This window comes from Schistocerca americana, chromosome 4 (genome assembly GCF_021461395.2).
Source record: "Schistocerca americana isolate TAMUIC-IGC-003095 chromosome 4, iqSchAmer2.1, whole genome shotgun sequence".
NCBI lineage: Eukaryota > Metazoa > Arthropoda > Insecta > Orthoptera > Acrididae > Schistocerca > Schistocerca americana.
Genome location: NC_060122.1, coordinates 691,897,787 through 691,924,654, shown reverse-complemented (window position 1 = coordinate 691,924,654; position 26,868 = coordinate 691,897,787). Strand labels below are relative to the sequence as shown.

At 44.8% G+C, this 26,868-nt stretch overlaps 1 protein-coding gene across 1 annotated transcript in view; it reads right to left on the bottom strand.

The window, feature by feature from the left end:
• Positions 1–26,868, bottom strand: part of LOC124613711 (ankyrin repeat domain-containing protein 33B-like) — a 451,902-nt gene that overhangs the window by 31,213 nt on the left and 393,821 nt on the right. The window contains exons 4-5 of the mRNA XM_047142430.1: positions 17,819–17,959; positions 7,652–7,931 (exon numbers count right to left, since the gene is read on the bottom strand). Coding sequence (XP_046998386.1) covers positions 7,652–7,931; positions 17,819–17,959 — 421 coding nt within the window. The remainder of the gene's footprint in view (positions 1–7,651; positions 7,932–17,818; positions 17,960–26,868) is intronic.

The window sequence follows — 26,868 nt, the reverse complement described above, 5'->3', positions numbered from 1 at the left end:
CGGAACTAGTTGGCATATAAACTTGCACTACTGTCGTAAGTGTGGGCTTCGTGTCTATCTTGGCGACAATAATGCGTTCACTACGCTGTTCGTAGTAGTTTACCCACGCTCCTATTTTTTTATTCATTACTAAACCTGCTCCTGCATTACACCTATTTTATTTTGTATTTATAACCCTGTATTCACTTGACCAGAAGTCTTGTTCCTCCTGCCACCGAATTTAACTAATTCCCACTATATCTAACTTTGACCCATCTATATCCGTTTTTAAATTTTCTAACCTACCTACCAGATTAAGGGATCTGACATTCCACGCTCCAATCCGTAGGACGCCAGTTTTCTTTCTCCTGATAACGATGTCCTCCTGAATAGTTCCAGCCCGGAGATCCGAATGGTGAACTATTTTACCTCCGGAATATTTTACCCAAGAGGACGTCATAATAATTTAAGCATACAGTAAAGATGCCCGCCCGGTTAGCCGAGCGGTCTACCGCACGGCTTTCCGGAGCGGGAAGGTGCGCCTGGTCCCTGGCACGAATCCGCCCGGCGGACTTGTGTCGAGGTCCGGTGAGGCGACCAGTCTGTGGATGGTTTTTAGGCGGTTTTCCATCTGCCTCGGCGTATGCAGGCTGGTTCCCATTATGCCGCCTCAGCTACACTATGTCGGCGATTGCTGCGCAAACAAGTTCTCCACGTACGCGTACACTGCCATTACTCTACCACGCAAACATAGGGGTTACACTCATCTGGTGTGAGACGTTCCCTGGGGGGAGTCCACCGGGGGCCGAACCGCACAATAACCCTGGGTTCGGTGTGGGGCGGCGGAGGGGTGAAGTGGACTGCGGTAGTCATCGTGAGGTTGTGGACCACTGCGGCTGCGGTGGGGACGGAGCCTCTCGGTCGTTTCTATGTCCCCGGTTAACAAACAACATACCTACATACAGTAAAGATGCATGCCCTCAGGAAAAAATTACGGCTGTAGTTTCCCCTCGCTTTCAGCCGTTCGCAGTACCAGCATAGCAAGGCCGTTTTGGTTTATGTTACAAGGCCAGATCAGTCAATAATCCAGACTGTTGCCCCTGCAACTACTGAAAAGGCTGCTGCCCCCCTTCAGGAACCACACGTTAGTCTGGTCACTCAACAGATACCCCTCCGTTGTGATTGCATCTACGGTACGGCTATCTGTATCGCTGAGGCACGCAAGCTTCCCCACCAGCGGCAAGGTCCATGGTTCATGGGGGGGTGGAAGGGAGGGGGAAGAGATAATACAAAACATTATTTTCAACACAAAACAGAAACCTCAAATGAGTTCACGATCACAAATGTGACCTGTATGTTACAGTAATATAGAACGCCATAGGAGCAGATCCGGGGTTCGGGTGCGACACACACACACACACACACACACACACACTCTCTCTCTCTCTCTCTCTCTCTCTCTCTCTCTCTCTCTCTTTTAGTTACTGTCTCTCCCTCGCCCCCTCCCACCTTCCTCTCATCCCAAACAGAGATTGCTGTCACTCTCACTTTTAGTGAGCCACAGATGCATGGAATTTTAATAATAATAACAATAAATTATATGAAATATTTTAATATAATAATAATATTATTACTTTGTTTACATTAGTGATTAGTACGCCTCTTTTATCACAACTTCAACGTTCAGAGAAGTATACTGATGAGCCAAAACATTATGACCACCTGTTTGATAACTTTTTGTCCTCTTTGGTACGAAATTCATCACTGAGTCTGTGTATCAGGGACCCGACAGTTTGTTGGTCGGTTTGTGGAGGTATGTGACATCAAATGTTCGCGCACAGGTCAAGAAATTGGCGTAAATAGCGGGCCGTTGATTTGCGTACGTGGAGATGGCGCCCAAAAGCGATCCTGATGGGTTCCCATAGGATTTACATCAGGCGAATTTGGTGGCCGAGACATCAACGTGAGTTCACTATAATGCTGCTCAAAAGACTAGCACGGTTCTGATTACGAGACACAGACAATTATACTGCTGAAAGATGATTTCGCCATCGGGGAAAAGATTTCAAGCACGAAGGGATGCAGGTGGTTTGCAGCTGTCAGTGTGTCTTCGATTTTACCACAGGTCCCATGCAAGTGCAGGAGAATGTCTCCCATAGCATAATGCTGCTCCCACTAGCCTATCGACCCAGTGTAGCAAAAATGTGATTCAACCGAAGAGCCGACGTGTTTCCACCGATCGACGGACACATCCTGATGGTCCTCTGTGCCCGATGTCGTTGGGTCCAAATGTGAACACATAGTAGTGGTCTACTGCAGAGCTCTATGTTCAACAATGTACGATGAACGGCGTGCTCCGAAACTCTTTTGCGTGGACCAGCATTGTGCTTTTTGCAGAGATGGAACAGTTTACATCTCTCCTACTTTACAGAGCAGACAAGCCCCAGAACGCCACGTTCTGTGCAGAGTCGTGGACGACCAACCATTTAGCGCCTAGTGGTAGTATCACCGTCCTACCTCTTTCTATAGACGCTCACGACAGCAGCATGTGAATATTAGACCAGCTCCGCCATTTTAAAGATATTCGTTCACAGGCTCTGCGTAATAATAATCTGCGCTTTGCCAGAGTCTCTTATCTCAATGGATTTCTCCATTTGCAGCTAGTATCTTCACTAGGGTGATCTCCCGTCCGTGTCTACTCCACTTACATACAGGGCTATTACAAATGATTGAAGCGATTCCATAAATTCACTGTAGCTCCATTCATTGACATATGGTCACGACACACTGCAGGTACGTAGAAAAACTCATAAAGTTTTGTTCGGCTGAAGCCGCACTTCTGGGGTCTGCCGCCAGAGCGCTCGAGAGCGCAGTGAGACAAAATGGCGACAGGAGCCGAGAAAGCGTATGTCGTGCTTGAAATGCACTCACATCAGTCAGTCATAACAGTGCAACGACACTTCAGGACGAAGTTCAACAAAGATCCACCAACTGCTAATCCATTCGGCAATGGTATGCGCAGTTTAAAGCTTCTGGATGCCTCTATAAGGGGAAATCAACGGGTCGGCCTGCAGTGAGCGAAGAAACGGTTGAACGCGTGCGGGCAAGTTTCACGCGTAGCCGCGGAAGTCGACGAATAAAGCAAACAGGGAGATAACGTACCACAGCCGACGGTTTGGAAAATCTTACGGAAAAGGCTAAAGCAGAAGCATTTCTTAAACAGGAGATGGGAAAACCGATGGATCGGTCTTGGTGGAGATCATGATCAACAATTCATGTCATGGCCTCCACGCTCTCCCGACTTAACCCCATGCGATTTCTTTCTGTGGGGTTATGTGAAAGATTCAGTGTTTAAACCTCCTCTACCAAGAAACGTGCCAGAACTGCGAGCTCGCATCAACGATGCTTTCGAACTCATTGATAGGAACATGCTGCGCCGAGTGTGGGAGAAACTTGATTATCGGCTTGATGTCTGCCGAATCACTAAAGGGGCACATATCGAACATTTGTGAATGCCTAAAAAAACGTTTTGAGTTTTTGTATGTGTGCGCAAAGCATTGTGAAAATATCTCAAATAATAAAGTTATTGTAGAGCTGTGAAATCGCTTCAATCATTTATAATAACCCTGTACTTTTGTTAGCTTATCAATGTGCATCTTCTGAAAAGCATTTGTCTCAGAATTTGTCAAGGACGTGTGTCATAATGCACACGATATAAAATCGAAGTGCCCAGAACCGTTATCAATTTTTCGCTTCGCACTACGATCACAGGTCTGCAAACTATGGCTACACAGGCGTGAAAATGAGGGAAACACTGTTTCTTTCCGTTAGTCAGTGAAAGTCAGTCTTCCTGTTATATTTCCTTAGTGGAAAGTATTCCTCTCTTTGTCTTGCCTTACTCAACTTGCCTGTACACTCACGAACTGTACCTGGAGTATTGTTGGCAGGAAGTATGGCTAGCGTGTGAGTGGACGCCTTTCTCGTCTGGAGGTGGCCAGGCCACACAAGCTCATCCACATGGCTAGTCATGAGACAAAGGACTGAAAAGCATCATGTGTGAAACAGAGCTTTTAATTCTCCTGAATTTCCAGCCACTTCCGAGATAGTCCTCATCCTACTTGTCCTCCGAAAGGTAACTGAGAAACCTAGAAAGTTATGTATGTGAAAATATAAAAGGCGTTTCAGCTCACCCCCACCAGGTCCGAGCTTGGAACGGTGTGTGTTTAGAAGTGACGTTACAGGATAAATATCGCTTCGCTTGCACCTTAGCTGGCTGTAAGTGACGGAGATGCGTGGGTAAGGCGACCAAGATTTGATCTTGGTTTTAAGAGAGATGACCAACAACTGACCATGATTTTAAGGGAGGTGTAATGGAGATTTAACCGCAAAATTTCAACTGCACAACTACATCGCATTTTTTTGGAGTGGGTGATACCGAGAAACGTCCGTATATTTTCAAGACAAGCATTTAAATATCTACATCTAATGCATCACATGCATGTTTTATTACATAAGGCAGTATATGATTTGAGCACTTGGTTTCAGCAAATGCTAGATGCCTTCTCGAAGCGTTTTAAACACAGAGTTATGCTTACCGTAATTTACATATCCATTATCTGCATAGTATGCATCTAAATTATGAAGCTTCAGTGAAGATTTGATCAAACTGCGCACACAATTAGCTGGCTTGTCAGCCTGTTGAATGAAGTCCATAAGCCGCCTACTTTTATTTTCTCACGGTAAAAATAACGTACAAATAGAGGGAGCAACTTTCTGTATTTGTAATTGGAGGCATCGGTTGCAACAGTGAAAAAGTTCATCGATTTAGCTGGATTTTTCAATTTGGAAAAGGTCTTATGGGACGAAACTACTGAGGCCATCGGCTCCTAAGTCTACACACTACTTAATCTAACTTAAACTAACTTACGCTGTGGACAACACACACACCCATGCCTGAGGGAGGACTCGAACCACCGACGGGGGGAGCCGCGCGGACCGTGACAAGACGCCCTAGACCGCTCGTCTACCCCACGCGGCAGGATGTCTCAAGATATTAGCGAACTTCTGAACATTTTTCGGAGCCAAAATCTTTTTCACAACTGTTTCTGGCTTAGTGTGGACACATGTCACCATCTCAGCCAAATTAGAGTTATATAAAATGTTCTTCGATAATTTATTTCCATTATCCATACTTCTACAGATGCTATTGTCTTTGACTGTAGACAAAAGTATTGCTAGCTCACCTGCAACGTTTTTAATGTGCTTGTTGCCACTTTCACTTCTCTTTCGTTCCGATTATGAACTTCTGTACAAGAATGTTGCCTGCAGTAGGTTCAAATGGTTCAAATGGCTCTGAGCACTATGGGACTTAACATCTATGGTCATCAGTCCCCTAGACTTAGAACTACTTAAACCTAACTAACCTAAGGACATCACACAACACCCAGTCATCACGAGGCAGAGAAAATCCCCGACCCCGCCGGGAATCGAACCCGGGCGTGGGAAGCGAGAACGCTACCGCACGACCACGAGCTGCGGACCCTGTAGTAGGCACTACCGCTACGAGTAATACTGAAGTCAAAGTCACATAGCTCACAGAAAGCTTGTGAGAGTCAATTCAGAAATAAATAATGAAACGAGTAAGTTTAAACGCGAATGTCTCTATAATCTGCTTTCACGCGTCCTTGTTACTTCCGTGTCTTATTTGTATCGTAGCTGCTGATCGGTACGAGGCGAGTGCATCTGCGGGTTGCCAATACTAAGGGCAAAAATAGTAAACGTTCCCCTGTCACGACACCTCTAGAAGCGTAAGCTATTCATTCTTTCTCCGCCCCTCGCATTTCTTTGACCCAAACCACATTTTTGTAGAATCATGAACAGAAAAAGTCTATAAAGGGCGAGCATTAATAAAATCATTCCTGACTGGAAATGGAGGAAAAAAGGTCCTATGAACATGTGTCTGGAAATGGACACATCCCGGAATACAGTACAGAGCTGCATCGCATCCGTGTCACAACGGAAGTTCAAAGTGGCCTCCATGGGATGCAATGCTTACATTCATATGTCGCTTCATGGACCACTGCACTCTTTCACACGTTCCGGCCTCTCTCCGAATAGCATTCACAGGCGTCGTGAAAATGCTGTCGAAGAGTCTGCACATCAGGAAATGGTTAAGCATACACAGCGCTTTTGGGATGCCCCAAAAAGCAAAAATCCAAGGGTTTTAAGCCCGGTGACATAGCAGGCCATGCTACAGGGCCTCCATGTCCTATCCAACACCCGGGGAAGATGCTGTTGAGGTGTCGCCGAACTGTAATGCGGAAGTGGATTAGTGCTCCGTCTTGCAGAAATCACATAACCTATCGTATTGCCAAAGGCATATTCTCAGGCAGCCGAAGCAGAGTATTCTTCAGCAAGTCCAGGTACATTCCTCCGCCGTGGCGTTTTAAAATAAATAACCGGTTCAAGTGTGTGGTCGCCAAAAATCTCTGCCCACACATTGATGCTGAACCGATGCTGATGAGACGCCTCAACCATTCCCTGGGGATTGTTTGTAGCCCACAGACGACAATTCTGCAGACTAATGATGCCAGTTGTGGTAAAGGTTGCTTCGTCGGTAAAGAGGACTGATGACAGAAATCCCATAATTGTGATGGTCTGAAGCAAAACCCATTGATAAACTCCTTCCCGTAGACGGAAAAAAATGGCTCTGAGCGCTATGGGACTTAACATCTGTGGTCATCAGTCCCTAGAACTTAGAACTACTGAAACCTAACTAACCTAAGGACATCACACACATCCATGCCCGAGGGAGGATTCGAACCTGCGACCGTAGCAGTCACGCGGTTCCAGACTGAAGCGCCTAGAACCGCTCGGCCACACCGGCCGGCGCTGTACACGGAAGTCCGCTGCTGATAATCCTTGCATTCATTGTAGGTGATAGGGATAGTATCGGTTCTCATGCAGGATACGCATACTCGTGCTTTGGCTTATACCATGTTGGTGTGCCATTTTCCTGGAGCTCGTACAACGGTCCGTCACAATATCCTGTAGAACCCGGTCCTCCCTGAACATCTGTCTGTCTGAAAGGAGCCACGATCACACAATTGCCGAAAAAGGGCTTGAAATATCGTGTGGTGTGATTGGTGTCTGTGAGGGCTTTTGTTTTGGTACAGCCGTGCTTGCTCTCCCCCGTTCCCATCTACTTAGCCGTACATCAGCACCATCTCAGCTTGTTCCTGACACGAATACTGGACCACTCTCCTGCTTACAGTCCACCCAGCCTGAAACACATGACACGTGGTCAGAGGAACTTTCACTCGTCAGTGCCACCTACCGCAGCAACCTTCAGGACACATGTTCATAGGAGCTTTTTTCCTGCATTTCCGTCAGGAATCCGTCCCTGCGGTTTGTCGGTTTCTTTAATATCCACCCTGCATGTCGACAATAGTATCGATTACTACGCAAAAATATTTCGAGTTTTGTCAGTCAGGGAATTTGAACTATCGGTAGAACTTCGCGGGATTATTAATATTTACAACAGTGATCACTGGCGAAATACACAGGAGAAAGAGGTGGTCGATAAGAGAGCCGGGAGGATTGAAGAAAAATTGCTGTAGTACGGGAGGGTCGGTCGCCCTACGGAGAGTTAGTCGCGCTACGCGTGGAGTACCTGTTGGTGCGGAAGGCCTTGCGGAGGCGCGACTTGAGGCCGTGGCCGTGCGAGGGCGGCGGCGAGGCGCGCGGCTCGGGGGCGGAGGCTCGCGCGCCCAGCAGCAGGCGGGCGCCCAGCTCCGGCTCGCTGCCCCACCGGCCGTACGCCGTGGTGCGCTCCAGCAGGCGGTGGCGCGCGAACTTCTCGATCACCTCGGCGCACACGTAGCGCCCGCAGAAGCGCGCCCACTGCTCTGCGCGCAGGCCCCGCCCAGAGTCGCGCAGCGTCGGCGACGCGCCTGCAGCATAGGCACGTGGTACTGTGAAGCACAGCAGCACTACAGTCGTTACGGAAACATTAATCGTTACCATTAACATAGGCAAATGTAATGTATTGCGAATACATGGAAAGAAGGATCCTTTATCGCATGATTATATGATAGCGGAACAAACACTGGTAGCAGTTACTTCTGTAAAATATCTGGGAGTATGCGTGCGGAACGATTTGAAGTGGATTGATCATATAAAATTAATTGTTGGTAAGGCGGGTGCCGGACTGAGATTCATTGGGAAAGTCCTTAGAAAATGTAGTCCATCAACAAAGGAGGTGGCTTACAAAACACTCGTTCGAGCTATACTTGAGTATTACTCGTCAGTGTGGGATCCGTACCAGGGCGGGTTGACAGAGGAAATAGAGAAGATCCAAAGAAGAGCGGAACGTTTCGTCACGGGTTATTTGGTAAGCGTGATAGCGTTACGGAGATGTTTAGCAAACTCAAGTGGCAGACTCTGCAAGAGAGGCGCTCTGCATCGAGGTCTAGCTTGCTGTCCAGGTTTCGAGAGGGTGTGTTTCTTGATGAGGTATCGAATATATTGCTTCCCCCTACTTATACCTCCCGAGGAGATCACGAATGTAAAATTAGAGAGATTCGAGCGCGCACGGAGGCTTTCCGGCAGTCGTTCTTCCCGCGAACAATACGCGACTGGAACAGGAAAGGGAGGTAATGACAGTGGCACTTAAAGTGCCCTCCGCCACACACCGTTGGGTGGCTTCCGGAGTATAAATGTACATGTAGATACCCACATCACCATCTCTCTCTCTCTCTCTCTCTCTCTCTCTCTCTCTCTCTCTCTCTCTCTCTCTCTCTCTTCACTATTCATGTCTTATATTCACTCTCCCTCATATTCTCACTTTCTCAATCTCTCATTCCTATCTCTCGCCAATTTCTTCTCTTTCACCAGTTTCCCCTCATACGAGCTTCCTGTCTCTATCGCTCACTTCCCATTTTTCTAAGTCATCCTTACATCCAGTATCTCAATCACTCCCTAAAACTCGCTTTCCCTCTCACACATCCTCACCTTCTACCTCTCTCTCTATCTCTCTGTCTCTCCACCTCTCTCTCTCAAGGGCGCGCGCGCCCGCCCACACACACACACACACACACACACACACACACACACACCTCACAATCTTAGCCACATTCTCTACCTTCTCTTCTGTCATAGATCAGTTCTCAAAAGTAAACTAAAACCACGACTAGCTTGTAGTTTAGAACCTATAGAATCCTGATTAAGATACAGGGTGATTCAGAAAGAAGAAACATGTTTCAGCTATTTATTAAAGACAAGCTATGAAAGATAAAAACACATTGCACATGTCACTGGGTAGAGGAAGGTTCAAAGTTTTATGTTCACGCAGACACTGCACCACGCGTTCAGTATGAGCACCATGTGTTGTCCGAGAAACATCCAAACAGTAGTATGTTTCATTCCACACACGAATCAACACGTCCCTGTTTACTGAATTGACAACTTCAACAATTTGATTTCTCATCTGTGAAGAGTAACTGCCACAAGTGGGACAAAGACTGTCCTTTATGTACCTCCACAGAAAAAATTCACAAGGTGTAATGTCTGATGACCTCAAAGGCCAATAGCAATGAAAAAGATCTTGTTGTCCAACACACAAAAGGACTGGCCTTGTGGTGTAGTCCCCATGTTGCTACAAACAAACAACAGCACAGCTTTGTGAAAACACACGCTCACCTCCCATTTTTCTATGTCGTGCTTACATTCAATATCTCAATCACTCCCTCATACTCGTTTTCCCTCTCACACATCATCACCTTTTATCTCTCTCTCTCTCTCTCTCTCTCTCTCTCTCTCTCTCTCTCTCTCTCTCTCTCGCACACACACACACATTCTATACCTATCCAGTGACTTGCCCAACGTATTTATATCTTTTATAGTTTGCCTGTAATAAACAACTGAAATCTGTTCTTTTTTGATGACCCGGTGTATCTCTTGTCCCCCTCCCTCCCAGTAATAATCGTTTCCAACCAGTTGATCATCTAATCATGTGGTAGAACTACCAGTTCACTTGCAATAAGATGACAATCATATCATTCTTCAGATCTCATTTTAGAGATTTCAAACTAGATCTCTCCACGATTTCTCTAGCACTGCTTGACATGCATTTCACTTACAAGAATTATTTATGGTGAACAGCATTACTGAAGTCGCTGTTTCTATACAGCTGAGGTGATGTTTGGAATATTTGCACTGAATAATGAAAGACTGTTTGAAAAGAACGACATACGAGACCCTCGATTTAGAGATGGTCCACGGGTCGTGCTGATTAAAGTCATAATTAAAAACGGGACAACTGCTTGTTTTCCCAAAGATGGACGAAAAAACTGACCATGCGCTACTAAAACAAAGCATTCTTACGTCAGCATGGTATGTTTCAATGAAAAATGGGAAAATTAAATCACGGTGGCGAGAGGTAAATTCGAGCACAACTCCTTGCAAACAAGAGTCCACTATATTAAAGACTGGCTCACTTTACCTACCAAATTTACAGATTTATTTTGCAAACTCACATGGAAGTTTAGAAGAAAAGAATCAGGTGTCAAGTAGAGGCTTACATTTAAAATGTAAAGAATGCGTTGGACTTTCCACAGGAACGTAAGAATGTATTCTACATAAAAAACCACACATTACATAAGTAGCACAGTGATGAAATTACAACGCGTAACATACATATAATAGCAGGCTTTTCATGTCGAAGAGGCCATATGATAAAGGTATCGTCGACGTAGCGATAAAAACAACTAGGCTTTGCAGGAGCCGTGTCCAAGGCGATGTCCTCAAAATGCTCCATTAAGAGGCTCGCTACAACCGGAGCTAATGGGAGACAAACTTCGCAAACAGTTTCATCTTAGCCGCGAATGCAAAAGACCACCGGAGAAGACACGAAACAGATTGCGTTTTTAACGTTTTGTGGCTCAATACCAGGGAAGATTAGCCGCATACTGAAGAAACATGAAATCTGTACAATTTTCAGGCCCCCAGCAAAGGTCCGGCAACTAATGAAGCCTGTGAAAGATGATGTAGGTCTCAGAACACCTGGAATGTACAAAATACCGTGTGAATCGAGCAGTTTTATGTTGTTCAGATTGTCGGCACTATTGAACAGCGTCGCATAGAACGTGAAAGGTGTTTCCGCCTACGCTATCCCTGTGAAAGATGATGTAGGTATCAGAACACCTGGAATACGCAAAATACCGTGTGGATCGAGCAGTTTTATGTTGGTCAGATTGTCCGCACTATTGAACAGCGTTGCATAGAACATGAAAGGTGTTAACGCCTACGCTATCCCGAAAAATCAGCTGTAGCGGAGCTTGCACTGGTAAATTGACACCGAACTGCATTCGACGATATTTCTATGACTAAACGGATCAACGGCTTCTGGGATATCGTAATACATGAAGCAACAGAGACCAAAATATCAGACAACACCCTCAGTAAAGACGGTAGACTGCAGATGAGTACGACCTGGGATCTGTAATGACACATTCCGACGCATAGACATACAATACCTCAAAGTCCGCTCCAAAGATTAAATTGAGAGGGATGTAGAATATAATCTCTGTAATGTTCATATTGGATTCTCTTTTGTTTCATATTCCAAGAAGGAGTTAAGATACACTTTCGATTGTTACCTTGTAGGGGATGGACGTAATTTTTGGTGTGTGCGGAAAGTTGTTAGTATTTATGGTTTGTGCGATGAGCAGAGCAAGTCTTATTGTCTTGTGAAAAAAAATAGTGAGAAGTATCTAAGTTTTACGAGAATTATTTAAAGCGACGCAGCATTGTATTCCTTGGTTTCTACCGTCTTCGCGAATTAAACCGATGCCGACTTAGGAAGATACACACGGTCAACAAAGAGAAGAACATCGATGGCGACTAATGAATTAATATTGTGGCAGAAGGACTAATTCTAGCCGGTCAGAGTGGGTCGAGCGTTTCTAGGCGCTTCAGACTGGAACCGCGCAACCTCTGCGGTCGCAGGTTCGAATCCTGCCTCGGGCATGGATGTGTGTGATGTCCTTAGGTTAGTTAGGTTTAAGTAGTCCTAAGTTCTAGGGGACTGATGACCTCAGATGTTAAGTCCCATAGTGCTCAGAGCCATTTGAACCATTTGAACTAATTCTACGTCTAAGGTGTGAACTCTGATTAAATCAGCAATGCCGTAGAATTCACAATGTAATTAATCGGAATTGTAATTATATTACAGGCAAATTTCCGCATTCAAGCCGGTCAATACAGTCCGTAAAAAAGCCTTTCAAAAATTCTAATGTTACAGTTCCATATCCATAATTTTTTCTCTTTTCGAAAAATCAATAAATTTAATTTTTATTTATTTTGCCACAGATCCTCTGATTGGGGAGTTGAAGCGGGCGTGGCGGGCGAGCCATCAAAACATTGCTGTATATGGCGCGGGACTAGGCACCAGTGACATCATTGGTAGCGGCACGGCTATATAAGCACGGCAGCGGCATTCACACGACAGTCAACCACTTGACACCTGCAGAGGAGATCTCTATCGAAAGCTCGTGGGCAGTTAACCACTTGAAACCCGAGAATATTTTATTAATGGATATCGCCGTGAGAGCAAGCGTTGTAGAAAACTTACGTGTTTCATGGAAGTGCTTCATTAATATTTTCGTATCCAATAATTATTGTAACAAATTCCGCATCAGCTCTAACAGTAGCATGTGGCAACACTGTTACTTATTTCCCTCTTTTTTCACTCTATATTTCGACAGGTTTCTCCGAGAAATCACTGACGGTTCTTCCACGCATTCAGAATTGCCTCATCACACAACTTAAAACAACATGTGTCAACGGAACTCTGCATTCATTATCTACAGAAATGGCTAATGCAGTAGTATATACAGTTTCTTTTTTTGTTAGATCTGTTACTTTGTCAGAGGCCGAACACAAACACACTAATTGCCCAAAGTTCAGAATGGTTCAAATGGCTCTGAGCACTATGGGACTTAACTTCTGAGGTCATCAGTCCCCTAGAACTTAGAACTACTTAAACCTAACTAACTTAAGGACATCACACACATCCATGCCCAAGGCAGGATTCGAACCTGCGACCGTAGCAGTCGCGCGGTTCCGGACTGAAGCGCCTAGAACCGCTCGGCCACCAGCGGCCGGCTAATTGCCCAAAGTTTTCCAACTACTACGACTACTACTGACTCTGAATTGGGGGACGCAACGATGAAGAAGAGTTCGACAAATCGTCGAATAAAAAGAAAATCCGAACAAGTGTTGTAAGTAGGCTGTGTAGGTTTTTATGTTGGTAACGCCACGTAGCGCTCTGTATTGAAATCGCGGACTGCGCTGTGTGCAGTCTGTGGCTGGTTGGTCTCAATGTTGGATTATTCGTTAGTGTAGTGTCGGGCAGTTGGATGCGGACAGCGCGTAGCGTTGGGCAGCTGGAGGTGAGCCGCCAGCAGTGGTGGATGTAGCGAGAGAGATGCCAGAGTTGCGAGATGTAATATGAGCGGACGATCTGACATGTTTCCGTCAGAAAAAGGAAATTTGTCGAACTGGATGTCACGAATTTATATATATTTCTGACTTTTGAACACTATTAAGGTAAACACATTGTTTGTTCTCTATCAAACTCTTTCATTTGCTAACTATATGCCTAGCAGTAGTTAGTGCCTTCAGTAGTTAGAACTTTTATTTATCTGGCAGTATTAGTGCTCGCTGTATTCCAGGAGTTCGAGTAACGAAGATTTTGGTGAGGTAAGTGACTCATGAAGGATAGGTTATTGTTAGTCAGGCCTATTCTTTTGTAGGGATTGTTAAAAGTCAGATTGCGTTGCGCTAAAATATTGTGTGTCAGTTTAGAAATGATCAGAATAAGTGAAGAGAAAACTGTCTGAGTACGTTCAGTTTTACTCAGTTGTCTGAGTATCAAATAACGCAGAAGTTTGGGAAGTTTCAGTGTGAATAGGACTCGCGTACCGAGGGTTCCGTACAAACTTTATGTACACAGGGTGATCTTTATTAACGTTTAAGAAACCTCTGAAGCGACGTAAATAACGCTGAGACAAGTAATTTAATATGAGACACATGGGATCGCAAATGTCGGGAAATACCGCAAAAGTGGATAACAAATGTTGGACATGTGACGTCACCATATGACGTACCTCACCGCACGTGCAGCGGTTGAGTCAATCGGTCTGTCACACCTCATAATCCCAACCCAAGTAATCACTTCGTTCTGGATCCAGGGCTACATGCACGATTTTAGCACGTGATCACGGTTTGAGTCCTGCGTTCGGCAGGCAGTATTTTCTTCATTGCGTGAGTAGTTATGTGTTTATATTGAGGTAAGATTTGTTATTTTATTTACCGGTCTCGCACATCTCCGCTGATCTGTTGCAAAGTACCTACATACTGCGTCACAAGTAAATGAGTACAAGCTTTCGAAACAGTAAATGACCTGGGTTTTTTTTACTAAATAACGTCTGTCAACACAAAAAAGGGACAAAAGGAACAAAACACAAAATAAGAACAGCTTTTACTTGGTTATCGCGAGGACAATAATTTTATAACTTCTACGTTTACAATAGATCACGTTTACGAAACATGTTCACAGATTGCACCGTTTGCTCGAATGCAAGCACCACATTGCTCAATCATCTCTTCGCGCCCAAGCCGAACTGCTGCACGTGCAGCGAGTTACATCATCTGGTAACGTTACGTGTTGAAGCAGGGGGGCCGGCCGTTGTGGCCGAGCGGTTCTAGGCGCTTCAGTCTGGAGCCGCGTGACCACTACGGTCGCAGGTTCGAATCCTGCCTCTAGCATGGATGTCTGTGATGTCCTTACGTTAGTTAGGTTTAAGTAGTTCTAGGGGAGTGATGACCTCAGAAGTTAAGTCCCATAGTGCTCAGAGCCATTTGAAGCAGGAGGAGGAAGAGGAGGAGGAGGAGATTAGTGTTTAACGTCCCGTTGACAGCGAGGTCATTAGAGACGGAGCACAAGCTCTGATTAGACAAGGATCGGGAAGGAAATTGGCCGGGCCCTTTCAAAGGAACCATTCCGGCATTTGTTTAAAGCTATTTAGGGAAATCACTGAAAACCTAAGTTAGGTTGGCCGGGTGCGGGTTTGAACCATCGTCCTCCCGAATGTGAGTGTCACATGCTCAACAGCTCTTATCTATGTTTGAGGGATTTCCTGACTTGTCTCTGCGTCATCTGCGTCGCTTCGGGATTGTTTGAAACGTTAGTAAGAATCATCCTGTGCAGACAGTTAATTCGTACTGGAAATCTAGAATCTCGACGACTTTTGCTTTTTATGGATGTCGATAGAGGCAAGATATACGTCTACCCATTCCTGAGAAATGGGGTGTCAGCAAAAGAAAATACATACTAACGGATAACAAATGGCAAAAAATATTTTTTCGTGTCATATAATTACGAAATGGTTCAAATGGCTCTGAGCACTATGAGACTTAACTTCTGAGGTCATCAGTCCCCTAGAACTTAGAACTACTTAAACCTAACTAACCTAAGGACATCACACACATCCATGCCCGAGGCAGGATTCGAACCTGCGACCGTAGCGGTCGCGCGGTCCCAGACTGTAGCGCCTAGAACCGCTCGGCTACTCCGGCCGGCCATATGATTACGAATTAACAATTTTCAGATGTTTTCCTTTACTTGTACTATGAAATCTTACCTCTTGCCAAATTTCATGATTCGAGTTCAACGAGAAGTAGCCTGTAGGTTGTGATGAGTGAGTTTGCGAATATCGAAGTATGTGACATAAACAGCCGTAGCCTATTTTTTGGTATCTGGAAATTTGTGGTAAGTTCCTATGGGACCAAACTGCTGAGATCATCGGTCCCTAGGCTTACACTCTACTTAATCTAACTTACGCTAAGGACAACACACACACACACACACACACACACACACACACACACACACACCCCTTGCCCGAGGGAGGACTCGAACCTCCGAAGCTTACATTTGTTACATCACCAAAGGACTATACACCTTATTATGCGACATAAATTTGAACGTAACACGTCTACCCGTTCTTGAGAAAAAGGGGCCGTAACAGACGGACGGATAGACAGACAATCGGATAACATATGAGAAATCTTTTTTTTTTTTTTCGTGTGTTATAAATGCAAACCACCAATCTTCGGATTTGGTCGTTTAGTTGTTCCAAATTTTATGGTCCTTGGTCAACGGGAAGTACCCTACAGGTTTTGATGGGTGACTCTGCGAGTGTCAAAATATGTGACATCTTTTGACTGCAACGACGCAAAAGCTTAAATTTTTTTATACCGACAAGGAACCATAGAGCTCAGTAAGTTTCACGTCGACGCCTATACCCTCTGAGAACAAGGGTTTTTAACAGTCGGACAGACAGACGGACAACAAAATGATCCAATAAGAGTTCTGTTTTTTTTTTTGCGACTGAGGTATGGAACCCTAAAAAAGGCTCAATACAGAAACCTGTTGTACAACATACACGACTGCTTGAAATTCAGGACAGCCGCTGCTGTGTGATGGACAAGGAGATGCGCTAGATTATTCAGGCTCCTTTCCACTCTACGCTATGTGACACCTACAGCGCCTCTCGGTCTTGAAAAAACAAAAATAGCTCCCAAATTAGCTCCCATGTCCTTAAAATATCAATTCACAAAATGACCCAAGTCCCTCCACAAGTAGTAATTACGAAAAATAAATAAAAAACAAATAGAGGGGAATATCTAGTATAGAAAGCAAAAGAAAAGAAAAGGAATATTTAATTATAAATTTTAGAAACATGGGAAGGGGGAAAAACAGTAGAAAATATTAAAATATTAGTTATTCCAATACGTGAGAAATTCAATATTATAGTCATAGAACGTAGGTCTTGGACACAAAAGATAGTGTTTATTGAAGTATAAATAGCCATACGTTGTAATCACGATACTCCAGTCTCTAGTCTGTTCTAGTTCGGAAGTATTTAGGACGTACAGCTTTAGAGAACAACAAATGGGACTTTATTAAACGGGGATCAAGAATAGATCGTGACGAGATTGTTTTTGACTATTGTCAATTCAAGACTTTAATTTTGACATTTATCAGATTAGATAAACGTGAAGGTGAATAGTAATCTCTTTGGCTTTAATGTCAATTCGTGTGAATATTTAAACGCTTTACTGAATTGAGAATTTTAACCGGATTCGGACTTTGAATTGTGATAGTGGGAAACTTTAACTCCACGCGACTAGTGATCATAGTTAATGTCAGTTTGCGGATGTTAAATAGAAATAGCTTATTTACCGAAAGTGACAGGATATTATCTAACACCTCTGATGCTAGCGGGAATCCTACTTAGACATCTAATTAAACAACTTCCTTGATTGAGATCGTATGAGTGAACCTATTTATTAATAATTCTTGTCAATAAACTGACGTTGTTAATTTGAAACATAATACAAGTCTTGAACATTAATTTAACTTAGATTAATAAACTTTAAGGTTACGTGATCTATGCCAAGAACAAACTAGCGATTCGTAACTAAAACAATTGAACGAAAGGTTAAAGTATCGTCGTCTGTAAACATTGGTAGTAAAGCTACTAAAGATTTTTTCTCTCAGAGTTGGGAAGACTACACGTGTTGTGACCCACGTTTAACATTGGGTTTTAAAAGTAATCAAACTGATACTTAGCCGGGACAATATTAAATAAAAGTAAAACCCTTCAATGACAGTCAATGTGTAAAAAACAAAATCAAACTTTCACCTATTAGACGAAAAAGCGAAAACAGAAAAAGAGCTGCTACAGCTAGGCGCTGTCTGCTGAGCACTGACCTGCGAAGAGCAGCAGCTTGGCGCACTTGGTGCGGCCCTGCAGCGCGGCCTTCATGAGCGGCGTGAAGCCGAGCGCGTTGCGGGCGTCCACCTCGACGTCGGGCCTCCGGCTCAGCAGGTAGTTGAGCACCTCCACGTGGCCTGCAACACGCCGCCATGCAACTTCACTGTACCGTCTTTTTTTTTTTCTTTGTTGTATTTCAATTCCCCATCGGGGCAAGCTGGCAGCAGCATATGCGCTGCTCTTCAGCCGAAAGACATAGAACAAACAATAGAAGACAGTGAAAATTATACAAAGGAGAGAATATGGTGAACATAGATATAAAAAAGGGGGGACATCATGGAAGGCAATAGACAAAAAAGGGGCGACTGTAAAATGGAGATAAAAAACTGTAAAAAAGTACCACACACAAAAAGCCACACACTGCGACAGTTAAAAGAACACAAGGCACAGTATGACCAGAGCATAAAAAGTATCGACGGATGGCGTAGCACATAACAAACACTGACAGCGAACCTCAAGGCAGTACACAATTGAAATCACACCTCTTGACGCACAGGAGAAACAGCACTAAACACAACACTGCCGTGGCACACTGACGATGATCAAAACAGAGGATCTGCCAGGTGCAAGGAGATGAGGAGACCGGAAGAAGGGAGGGAGGGGGGAGGGGAAGAGAGGGGGGGGGGGAGATGGGCGGTGGGCGCGCTGAAGAGGGCCAGGTAGGGAGGGATGTGCGAAGGAAAAAGGCAAGTATGGGGTGCAGGGTCTCAGGGGGAGGGGGGGGGGGAAGAAGGAAAATCCGCTCTGGGAGAAGGAGGGGAGACGAAAAAGGGGGGCCTGGGGAGGGGGGGGGCGGAACAAGGCCAGGTTATAGTTGGAAGGAAGGGTAGATGTCACGGCGAAGTTGATCATCTGGGAGGGGGAGGCGCTGGAAATTGCCCTGATGAAGGAGATGGAGGGTGTGGAGGTGAAGAGAGGGAGGGATACAGCGATAGAGGCGCGGCAACGGGCGGGGGGTGGAGAGGAAGGAGGAAACCAGAGGGGGGGATCAAGTCTGCGGACAATGTACAGGATGCAGAGATGTTGGAGGAACAGGAGGAGGTGGGGGAAGGGGAACAGTTCATACAGGAGTCGTGTGGGGGAAGAAAGGCGGATACAGAAGGCAAGGCGAAACACATGGCGTTCAAGGATTTGGAGGGCCTTGTAAAAGCTGGTGGGGGCGGAGATCCAGGCAACGCTGGCATAACAGAGGACTGTACTGTCCCTTCAGACTTGGTACATTAGCTCCCGAAGGCACAAGCACCTTGTGAGATCGCAAGCCAGTGGACTCAGTCAAAGCAATCAAAATCACTTTACAAATTGAAAGTCCCCTGTTATAACTTGTCCCGTATGTGTCGCAAATGAGTAGCGTGGAGTACTGAGAGTGTATAGTGAGGGTATAATGTTGCACGAGGTGTGCCAGCAAAGGAGTAACATAACGTTAGCGGGGGGCGCTAGGAAGCAGAAGGAACTGCGTTATTGTGATAGGGTGTGGGCTACGTGACCAGCAACATAGGAACTTCTGGAAAGAGCCGAGGTCAGAAGGACAGCGCGTGATCGCGTGGGTGGCGCGTCGTGCGAGCCTATTCGGGGTGGTCCATTGATCGTGACCAGGCCAAATATCTCACAAAATAAACGTCAAACGAAAAAACTACAAAGAACGAAACTCGTCTAGCTTGAAGGGGGGAAACCAGATGGCGCTATGGTTGGCCCGCTAGATGGCGCTGCCATAGTTCAAACGGATATCAACTGCGTTTTTTTAAACAGAAACCCCCATTTTTATTACATATTCGCGTAGTACGTAAAGAAAAATAAATGTTTTAGTTGAACCACTTTTTTCACTTTGTGATAGATGGCGCTGTAATAGTCACAAACATATGGCTCACAATTTTAGACGAATAGTTGGTAACAGGTAGGTTTTTAAAATTAAAATACAGAAAGTAGGTACGTTTGAACATTTTATTTCGGTTGTTCCAATGTGATACATGTACCTTTGTGAACTTATCATTTCTGAAAACGCATGCTGTTACAGCGTGATTACCTGTAAATACCACATTAATGCAATAAATGCTCAAAATGATGTCCGTCAACCTCAATGCATTTGGCAATACGTGTCACGACATTCGTCTCAACTGCGAGTAGTATGCCTTCCGTAATGTTCGTACATGCATTGACAATGCGTTGACGCATGCTGTCAGGCGTTGTCGGTGGATCACGATAGCAAATATCCTTCAACTTTCCCCACAGAAAGAAATCCGGGGACGTCTGATCCAGTGAACATGCGGGCCATGGTATGGTGCTTCGACAACCAATCCACCTGTCACGAAATATGCTCTTCAATACCGCTTCAACCGCACCAGGTCTACGAGTTGGACGAGTCACGTTACAACTGGAGGCAGCGTCACCTCGCATCCTGATCCGCTCGCAGGACTCTACAAATTGTCAACTTCCAGTTCCTGATGTTTTACGCGTCTGTTAATTCGCGAGCAGTTTTGCTGTGATAGCCTGTGGCCACTGGTGGAGATCTGTACAGTAGTCATTTCCGGATCAGCTGTGGTGGACTGTCTTAACGACGTTCTTTGGGGTGAGCGGTGGCTCCACCGGTGAGAATTTAACACGGCCAGAGCGTACAGCATGACTTATATGTCTGTTCTGTGGTTTGGTTTCTAAGAAGGAAGCGCGGCTGCTCAGAGGTATGTTGTGAGACGAAGACATTGGTTGGTTATAACAACCTCCGTTTGTATGTGAAAACTTATAATGATAAATTTTTTCTGTTGAGGCAAACCGCAGCTGAAATAATCCATGTTTTTGAAGAAATTCTAAACTCAGATTGGAATGTATACCGCAGAGACAGGCTGGACAGTGAAGGGGGAGGCGTGTTTATAGCGATAAAAAGTGCAATAGTATCGAAGGAAATTGACGGAGATCCGAAATGTGAAATAATTTGTGTGAAGGTCACGGTTAAAGCAAGCTCAAACATGGTAACTGGATGTCACCATAGGCCCCCTGGCTCAACAGGTGTTGTGGCTGAGCACCTGAAGTAAAATTTGGATAATTTTTCGAGTAGATTTCCCCACCATGTTATAGTTCTGGGTGGAGATTTTAATTTTCCAGATATAGACTGGGAGACTCAAACGTTTATAACGGGTGGCAGGGACAAAGAATCCAGTGAAATTTTTTTAAGTGCATTATCTGAAAACTACCTTGAGCAGTTGAACAGAGAACCGACTCTTGGCGATGACGTATTAGACCTTCTCCTGACAAACAAACTCGAAATATTTGAAACAGTTAAGGCAGAACAAGGAATCAGCGATCATAAAGCGGTTACTGCATCGATAATTTCACGTAAATAGAAATATTAAAAAAGGTAGGAAGATTTTTCTGTTTAGCAAAAGTGACGAAAAGCAGATTTCTGATTGCTTGACGGCTCAACACAAAAATTTTATCTCAAGTACAGATAGTGTTGAGGATCAGTGGACAAAGTTCAAAACCATCGTACAATATGCATTAGATGAGTATGTGCCAAGCAAGATCGTAAGAGATGGAAAAGAGCCACCGTGGTACAACAACCGAGTTAGAAAACTGCTGCGGAAGCAAAGGGAACTCCACAGCAAACATAAACATAGCCAAAGTCTTGCAGACAAACAAAAATTACGCGAAGCGAAATGTAGTGTGAGGAGGGCTATGCGAGAGGCATTCAATGAATTCGAAAGCAAAGTTCTATGTACTGACTTGGCAGAAAATCCTAAGAAATTTTGGTCTTATGTCAAAGCGGTAGGTGGATCAAAACAAAATGTCCAGACACTCTATGACCAAAATGGCACTGAAACAGAGGACGACAGACTAAAGGCCGACATACTACATGTCTTTTTCCAAAGCTGTTTCACAGAGGAAGGCTGCACTGTAGTTCCTCCTCTAGATTGTCGCTCAGATGACAGAGGGATAGAAAAACAATTAAAATCGCTCAAAAGAGGAAAGGCCGCTGGACCTGATGGGATACCAGTTCGATTTTACACAGAGTACGCGAAGGAACTTGCCCCCTTCTTGCAGCGGTGTACCGTAAGTCTCTAGAAGAACGTGGCGTTTCAAAGGATTGGAAAAGGACACAGGTCATCCCAGTTTTCAAGAAGGGACGTTGAACAGATGTACAGAACTATAGACCTATGTCTCTAACGTCGATCAGTTGTAGAATTTTGGAACACGTACTATGTTCGAGTATAATGACTTTTCTGGAGACTAGAAATCTACTGTGCAGGAATCAGCATGGGTTTCGAAAAAGCCGATCGTGTGAAACCCAGCGTGCGCTATTCGGCCACGAGACTCAGAGGGCCATAGACACGGGTTCACAGGTAGATGCCGTGTTTCCTGACTTCCGCAAGGCGTTCGATACAGTTCCCCACAGTCGTATAATGAACAAAGTAAGAGCATATGGACTATCAGACCAATTGTGTGATTGGATTGAAGAGTTCCTAGATAACAGAACGCAGCATGTCATTCTCAATGGAGAGAAGTCCTCCGAAGTCAGAGTGATTTCAGGTGTGCCGCAGGGGAGTGTCATAGGACCGTTGCTATTCACAATATACATAAATGACCTTGTGGATAACATCGGAAGTTCACTGAGGCTTTTTGCGGATGATGCTGTAATATATCGAGAGGTTGTAACAATGGAAAATTGTACTGAAATGCAGGAGGATCTGCAACGAATTGACGCATGGTGCAGGGAGTGGCAATTGAATCTTAATGTAGACAAGTGTAATGTGCTGCGAATACATAGAAAGAAAGATCCTTTATCATTTAGCTACAATATAGCAGGTCAGCAACTGGAAGCAGTTAATTCCATAAATTATCTCGGAGTAGGCATTAAGAGTGATTTAAAATGGAATGACCATATAAAGTTAATCGTCGGTAAAGCAGGTGCCAGACTAAGATTTATCGGAAGAATCCTAAGGAAATGCAATCCGAAAACAAAGGAAGTAGATTACAGTACACTTGTTCGCCCACTGCTTGAATATTGCTCACCGGTGTGGGATCCATACCAGATAGGGTTGATAGAAGAGATAGAGAAGATCCAACGGAGAGCAGAGCGCTTCGTTACAGGAGCATTTAGTAATCGTGAAAGCGTTACGGAGATGACATAAAATCCAGTGGAAGACTCTGCAAGAGAGGCGCTCAGTAGCTCAGTACAGGCTTTTGTTGAAGTTTCGAGAACATACATTCACTGAGGAGTCAAGCAGTATATTGCTCCCTCCTACGTATGTCTCGCGGAGAGACTATGAGGATAAAATCAGAGAGATTAGGGCCCACACAGAGGCATACCGACAAGCTTTCTTTCCATGAACAATACGAGACTGGAATAGAAGGGAGAACCGATAGAGGTACTCAAAGTACCCTCCGCCACATACCTTCAGGTGGCTTGCGGAGTATGGATGTAGACGTAGATGTAAACCGCTTTCAACTACATATAAACTTTCACAGAAACACGACCGATTTCGTGATTTCAGATCACATCCTCGGGTGCACAAGTGTCAGTAGAACATTTAAGCCGTGATACTGTCACCCGCAGCAAGCAGGGCGTCATAATTCAAACTGACATGTTAAAAGCGCGTTTACTTCTCGTCAGGAAGTGGCGGCAGCAACCCTCCAACCGCCTCGCAGTAAACTATGACACCCTGATTGTTGCGGGTAACAGTCTCAGAGCCTGAATGTTTTACTGATGTATGTACACCTGAAGATGTGATTTGAAATCACGAAACCAGTTGTGTTCCTGTGAAAGTTCGTATACAGCTGAAAGTGGTTTATTTAAAAAGAAAAAAGATAATTACGACCTGCATTTCTCAGTGTGCGAGCAGTGAGATATGAGGTAATATTTGCTGCACATGCGTTGCCTGGCGCGTGTCCGTGTCTGTACGGATAGCACACTTTTACTTGGCCCCTGAGCAGAGGATGCTGAGAGCGGAAGCTTACGATCGGCTCGTAGCACATTGGCTGCTGAGACAAGCCCCGCCTCCTTCTGTCACTGCAGCCAGCTTACAGCTTGTAAAAGAAATGAACGTTTAATATATTAACTGTTAATGCGTCGCAGAAATGACAATGGCGAATCGCTACAAGGACCAGATACAGCCTCTTCGCTCACTTTTGTAAATAATATTAACAGTCACTACGTGAAGCACTGCACGAAGATCAACACTGTATTCACAACAGCTGCTTATTGTTACGGCGCACAATACTGTTACGTAGCTAATGTTGGCAGCGGGTGTAAATATGCGAGAGCGGCACGAAGTCAGCTGACGTCCACCGATCACAGAAGCAGTAGCGGCGTTAGGCGTCGGCGACCACTGACTGCCTCGCTCCTGTGGGGGCCTCGCAAAAAGTTGAAACTATTAAAATTTTAGCTACTTAGTTGTCAGTCTCTGTTTCCGCACGAGTGGTAAGGTCTTATGGGACCAAACTGCTGAGGTCATCGGTCCCTAAGCGTAGGCACTACTTAATCTAACTTAAACTAACTTACGCTAAAAACAACACACAACACCCATGCCCGAGGGAGGACTCGAACCTCCGACGTGGACCGTGACAAGACGCCTAGATCGCGAGGCTACCCCGCGCGGCTCCGTACGAGTGTAGTAGTATTTACCTAGCGTCGTCCGGCAACATTATGACAGTTAGGCCCCATTACAAGGAGCATCTAAGGTGTACGCCTACGCGGTGGTGCGCCAAGCGTACAAGTTTGGAACTACAGACTGGTTCTGGTAGGCCTATTACATTACACAATTCGCGCGGGATATATCTGTCGCGAATCACTGCATGCCCACAAGACAGGAGTAACGCACGGAACTCGAAGGAGACTGTATTGTTGTAAAGATGTTCTTATAGACTAAAAAAAATTTTGTAAAATAAATTATTAAAGTATATCCTTAGAGAGGACGCTGCTCGCCGTATTAAAGAAAGATGCATGTTAAATGGAAAATACGCTTACTTTTCGTTATATCATATTCACAGCCCGAATGGTATGCAGTTTTTCCGAATTTGACACTTCGATGCAACAACAAACAAATGCAACAATGCTCTGTGGAAGAGACAATACAGGCAAGAGCATTGTCTTGGCAGGTAATTCCAAGTCTCTGAAACAAATCCTACCAAGTGGCACTTCATTCGTTTTCCAAGTTATTGAACTGGTACGAGTGAACAAGTCTTTTATCTCTGAAGGTGTGGTTGTACCAATTTAAGCCATACATACTAAAGGAACCCCATTCTATGGTAAGTCAGTATACAAATGCGAGGGTTGGAACTTTAATAATTGCAACTATTTATTTACAGCTCGTAGAAAATAGATACTTGTTTCAAAATTTTACTGACCTTCAAATTAGTCACCAGAATTGTGTATAACCCGTTGCCAGCGATGTGCAAGTCGTAGGATACTCTTAGCAGTGCTCAAGCACGTACAGTGCAAGCTGTTACTGATTTGTTTGACTGATGGGGCTTCTAAGTGCTATACCACCTACTGCACTCCCCTGACGTAAGCCCTCGTGAGTTCAACTCGATTTTTAAACCGAAGGAAACACTTCACGGCATTCGCTTCAGAACTGCTACAAATTCGTCGGGGAACAGACCGCGCCGCTCGAACTGTCAGCACAACTGGCACTGCTGAGAGTATCCTACGACTTCCACATCGCTGGCAACGGATTATACACAATGCTGATGACTACTTTGAAGGTCAGTAAAACTTTGAAACACGTATCTATTTTGTACGAGCTGTAAACAAATAGTTGCCCTATTAAAGTTCCAGCCCCCGGACATTTTTTGGCGTATTTATTTGGCTGCTATCACACGTGACAGAATAAAAAAAATGCCATGTATGATAACCGCACAGCCCGTATACTATGACATTGAGCACTTTAATTACCCTACTGCACTTATGGACGCACTTAGCACAAAATGTTTTTTAGATCATCAGGTCTGGAGGACCCTCAAGAGACAGAGACATAGGGAGAAAATGGGAATCCGGTGCATCAAAAAGAAAAAGAAAGGCTGCCGCAGTGGTAACACCGGTTCCCGTCAGGTCACCGAAGTTAAGCGCTGTCGGGCTGGGCTAGCACTTGGATGGGTGACCATCCGGTCTGCCGAGCGCTGTTAGCAAGCGGGGTGCCTCAGCCATTGTTGAGGCAAACTGAGGAGCTACTTGACTGAGAAGTAGCGGCTCCGGTCTCGGAAACTGACACACAGCCGGGAGAGCGGTGTGCTGGCCACGTGCCCCTCCATCTCCGCATCCAGTGACACTTCTAGGCTGAGGATGACACGGCGGCCGGTCGGTCCCGTTGGGGCCTTCCAAGGACTATTCGGACGGAGTTGGTTAGAGATGATTGTATCCAACCAAGCTGTGAATTCGAGTACGATAAAATTTCTTAAGAAAACTTCAGATGTAACTGCTACAGAGGCCTCCAGTGGAGCTCTTATCCAAGTGTCTTTAGTTTCTGAAACAGAACCAGCTTCAGGGTCACATGAATCCATAACCGTTTCTGATACAGCCTCAGAGTTAGGTGAAACTGCTGTGATCCGAGATTGTGAGCCGAATAAAGACTTCAAAAGTGATAATCAAGAGCAAACCGTTCATATAAGAGAGTCATTTATAGAATTAGATCCTGAATGTGAGTATTTCCATTAACAGATTCGCAGTGCCATGATTTCATTCAAAATGGTTCCAAACAAGACCTAGAGAAACCTAATGATAGTTACCGCAAAGACGCAAATAAAAGCATTTTACTAAATTTCATTTTACTAGAAAATTGAGTAACGGCGAAATGCAACATCGCAGAAGGTTAGCTTACTTCATATCTCAAGACAAAGTTTATTGCTTTCTATGTCCATTTTTTCACATTTGCAGACACAGATGGCAAGAGAAGGATGTTGTGACAGGAAAGATCCGAGTAGGACATTGAAAAGGCATGACCAAAGTCAAGGACACCTGGAGTGCACGGTTAGATGGATGGGATTCTGTAAAGGAATCAAATAC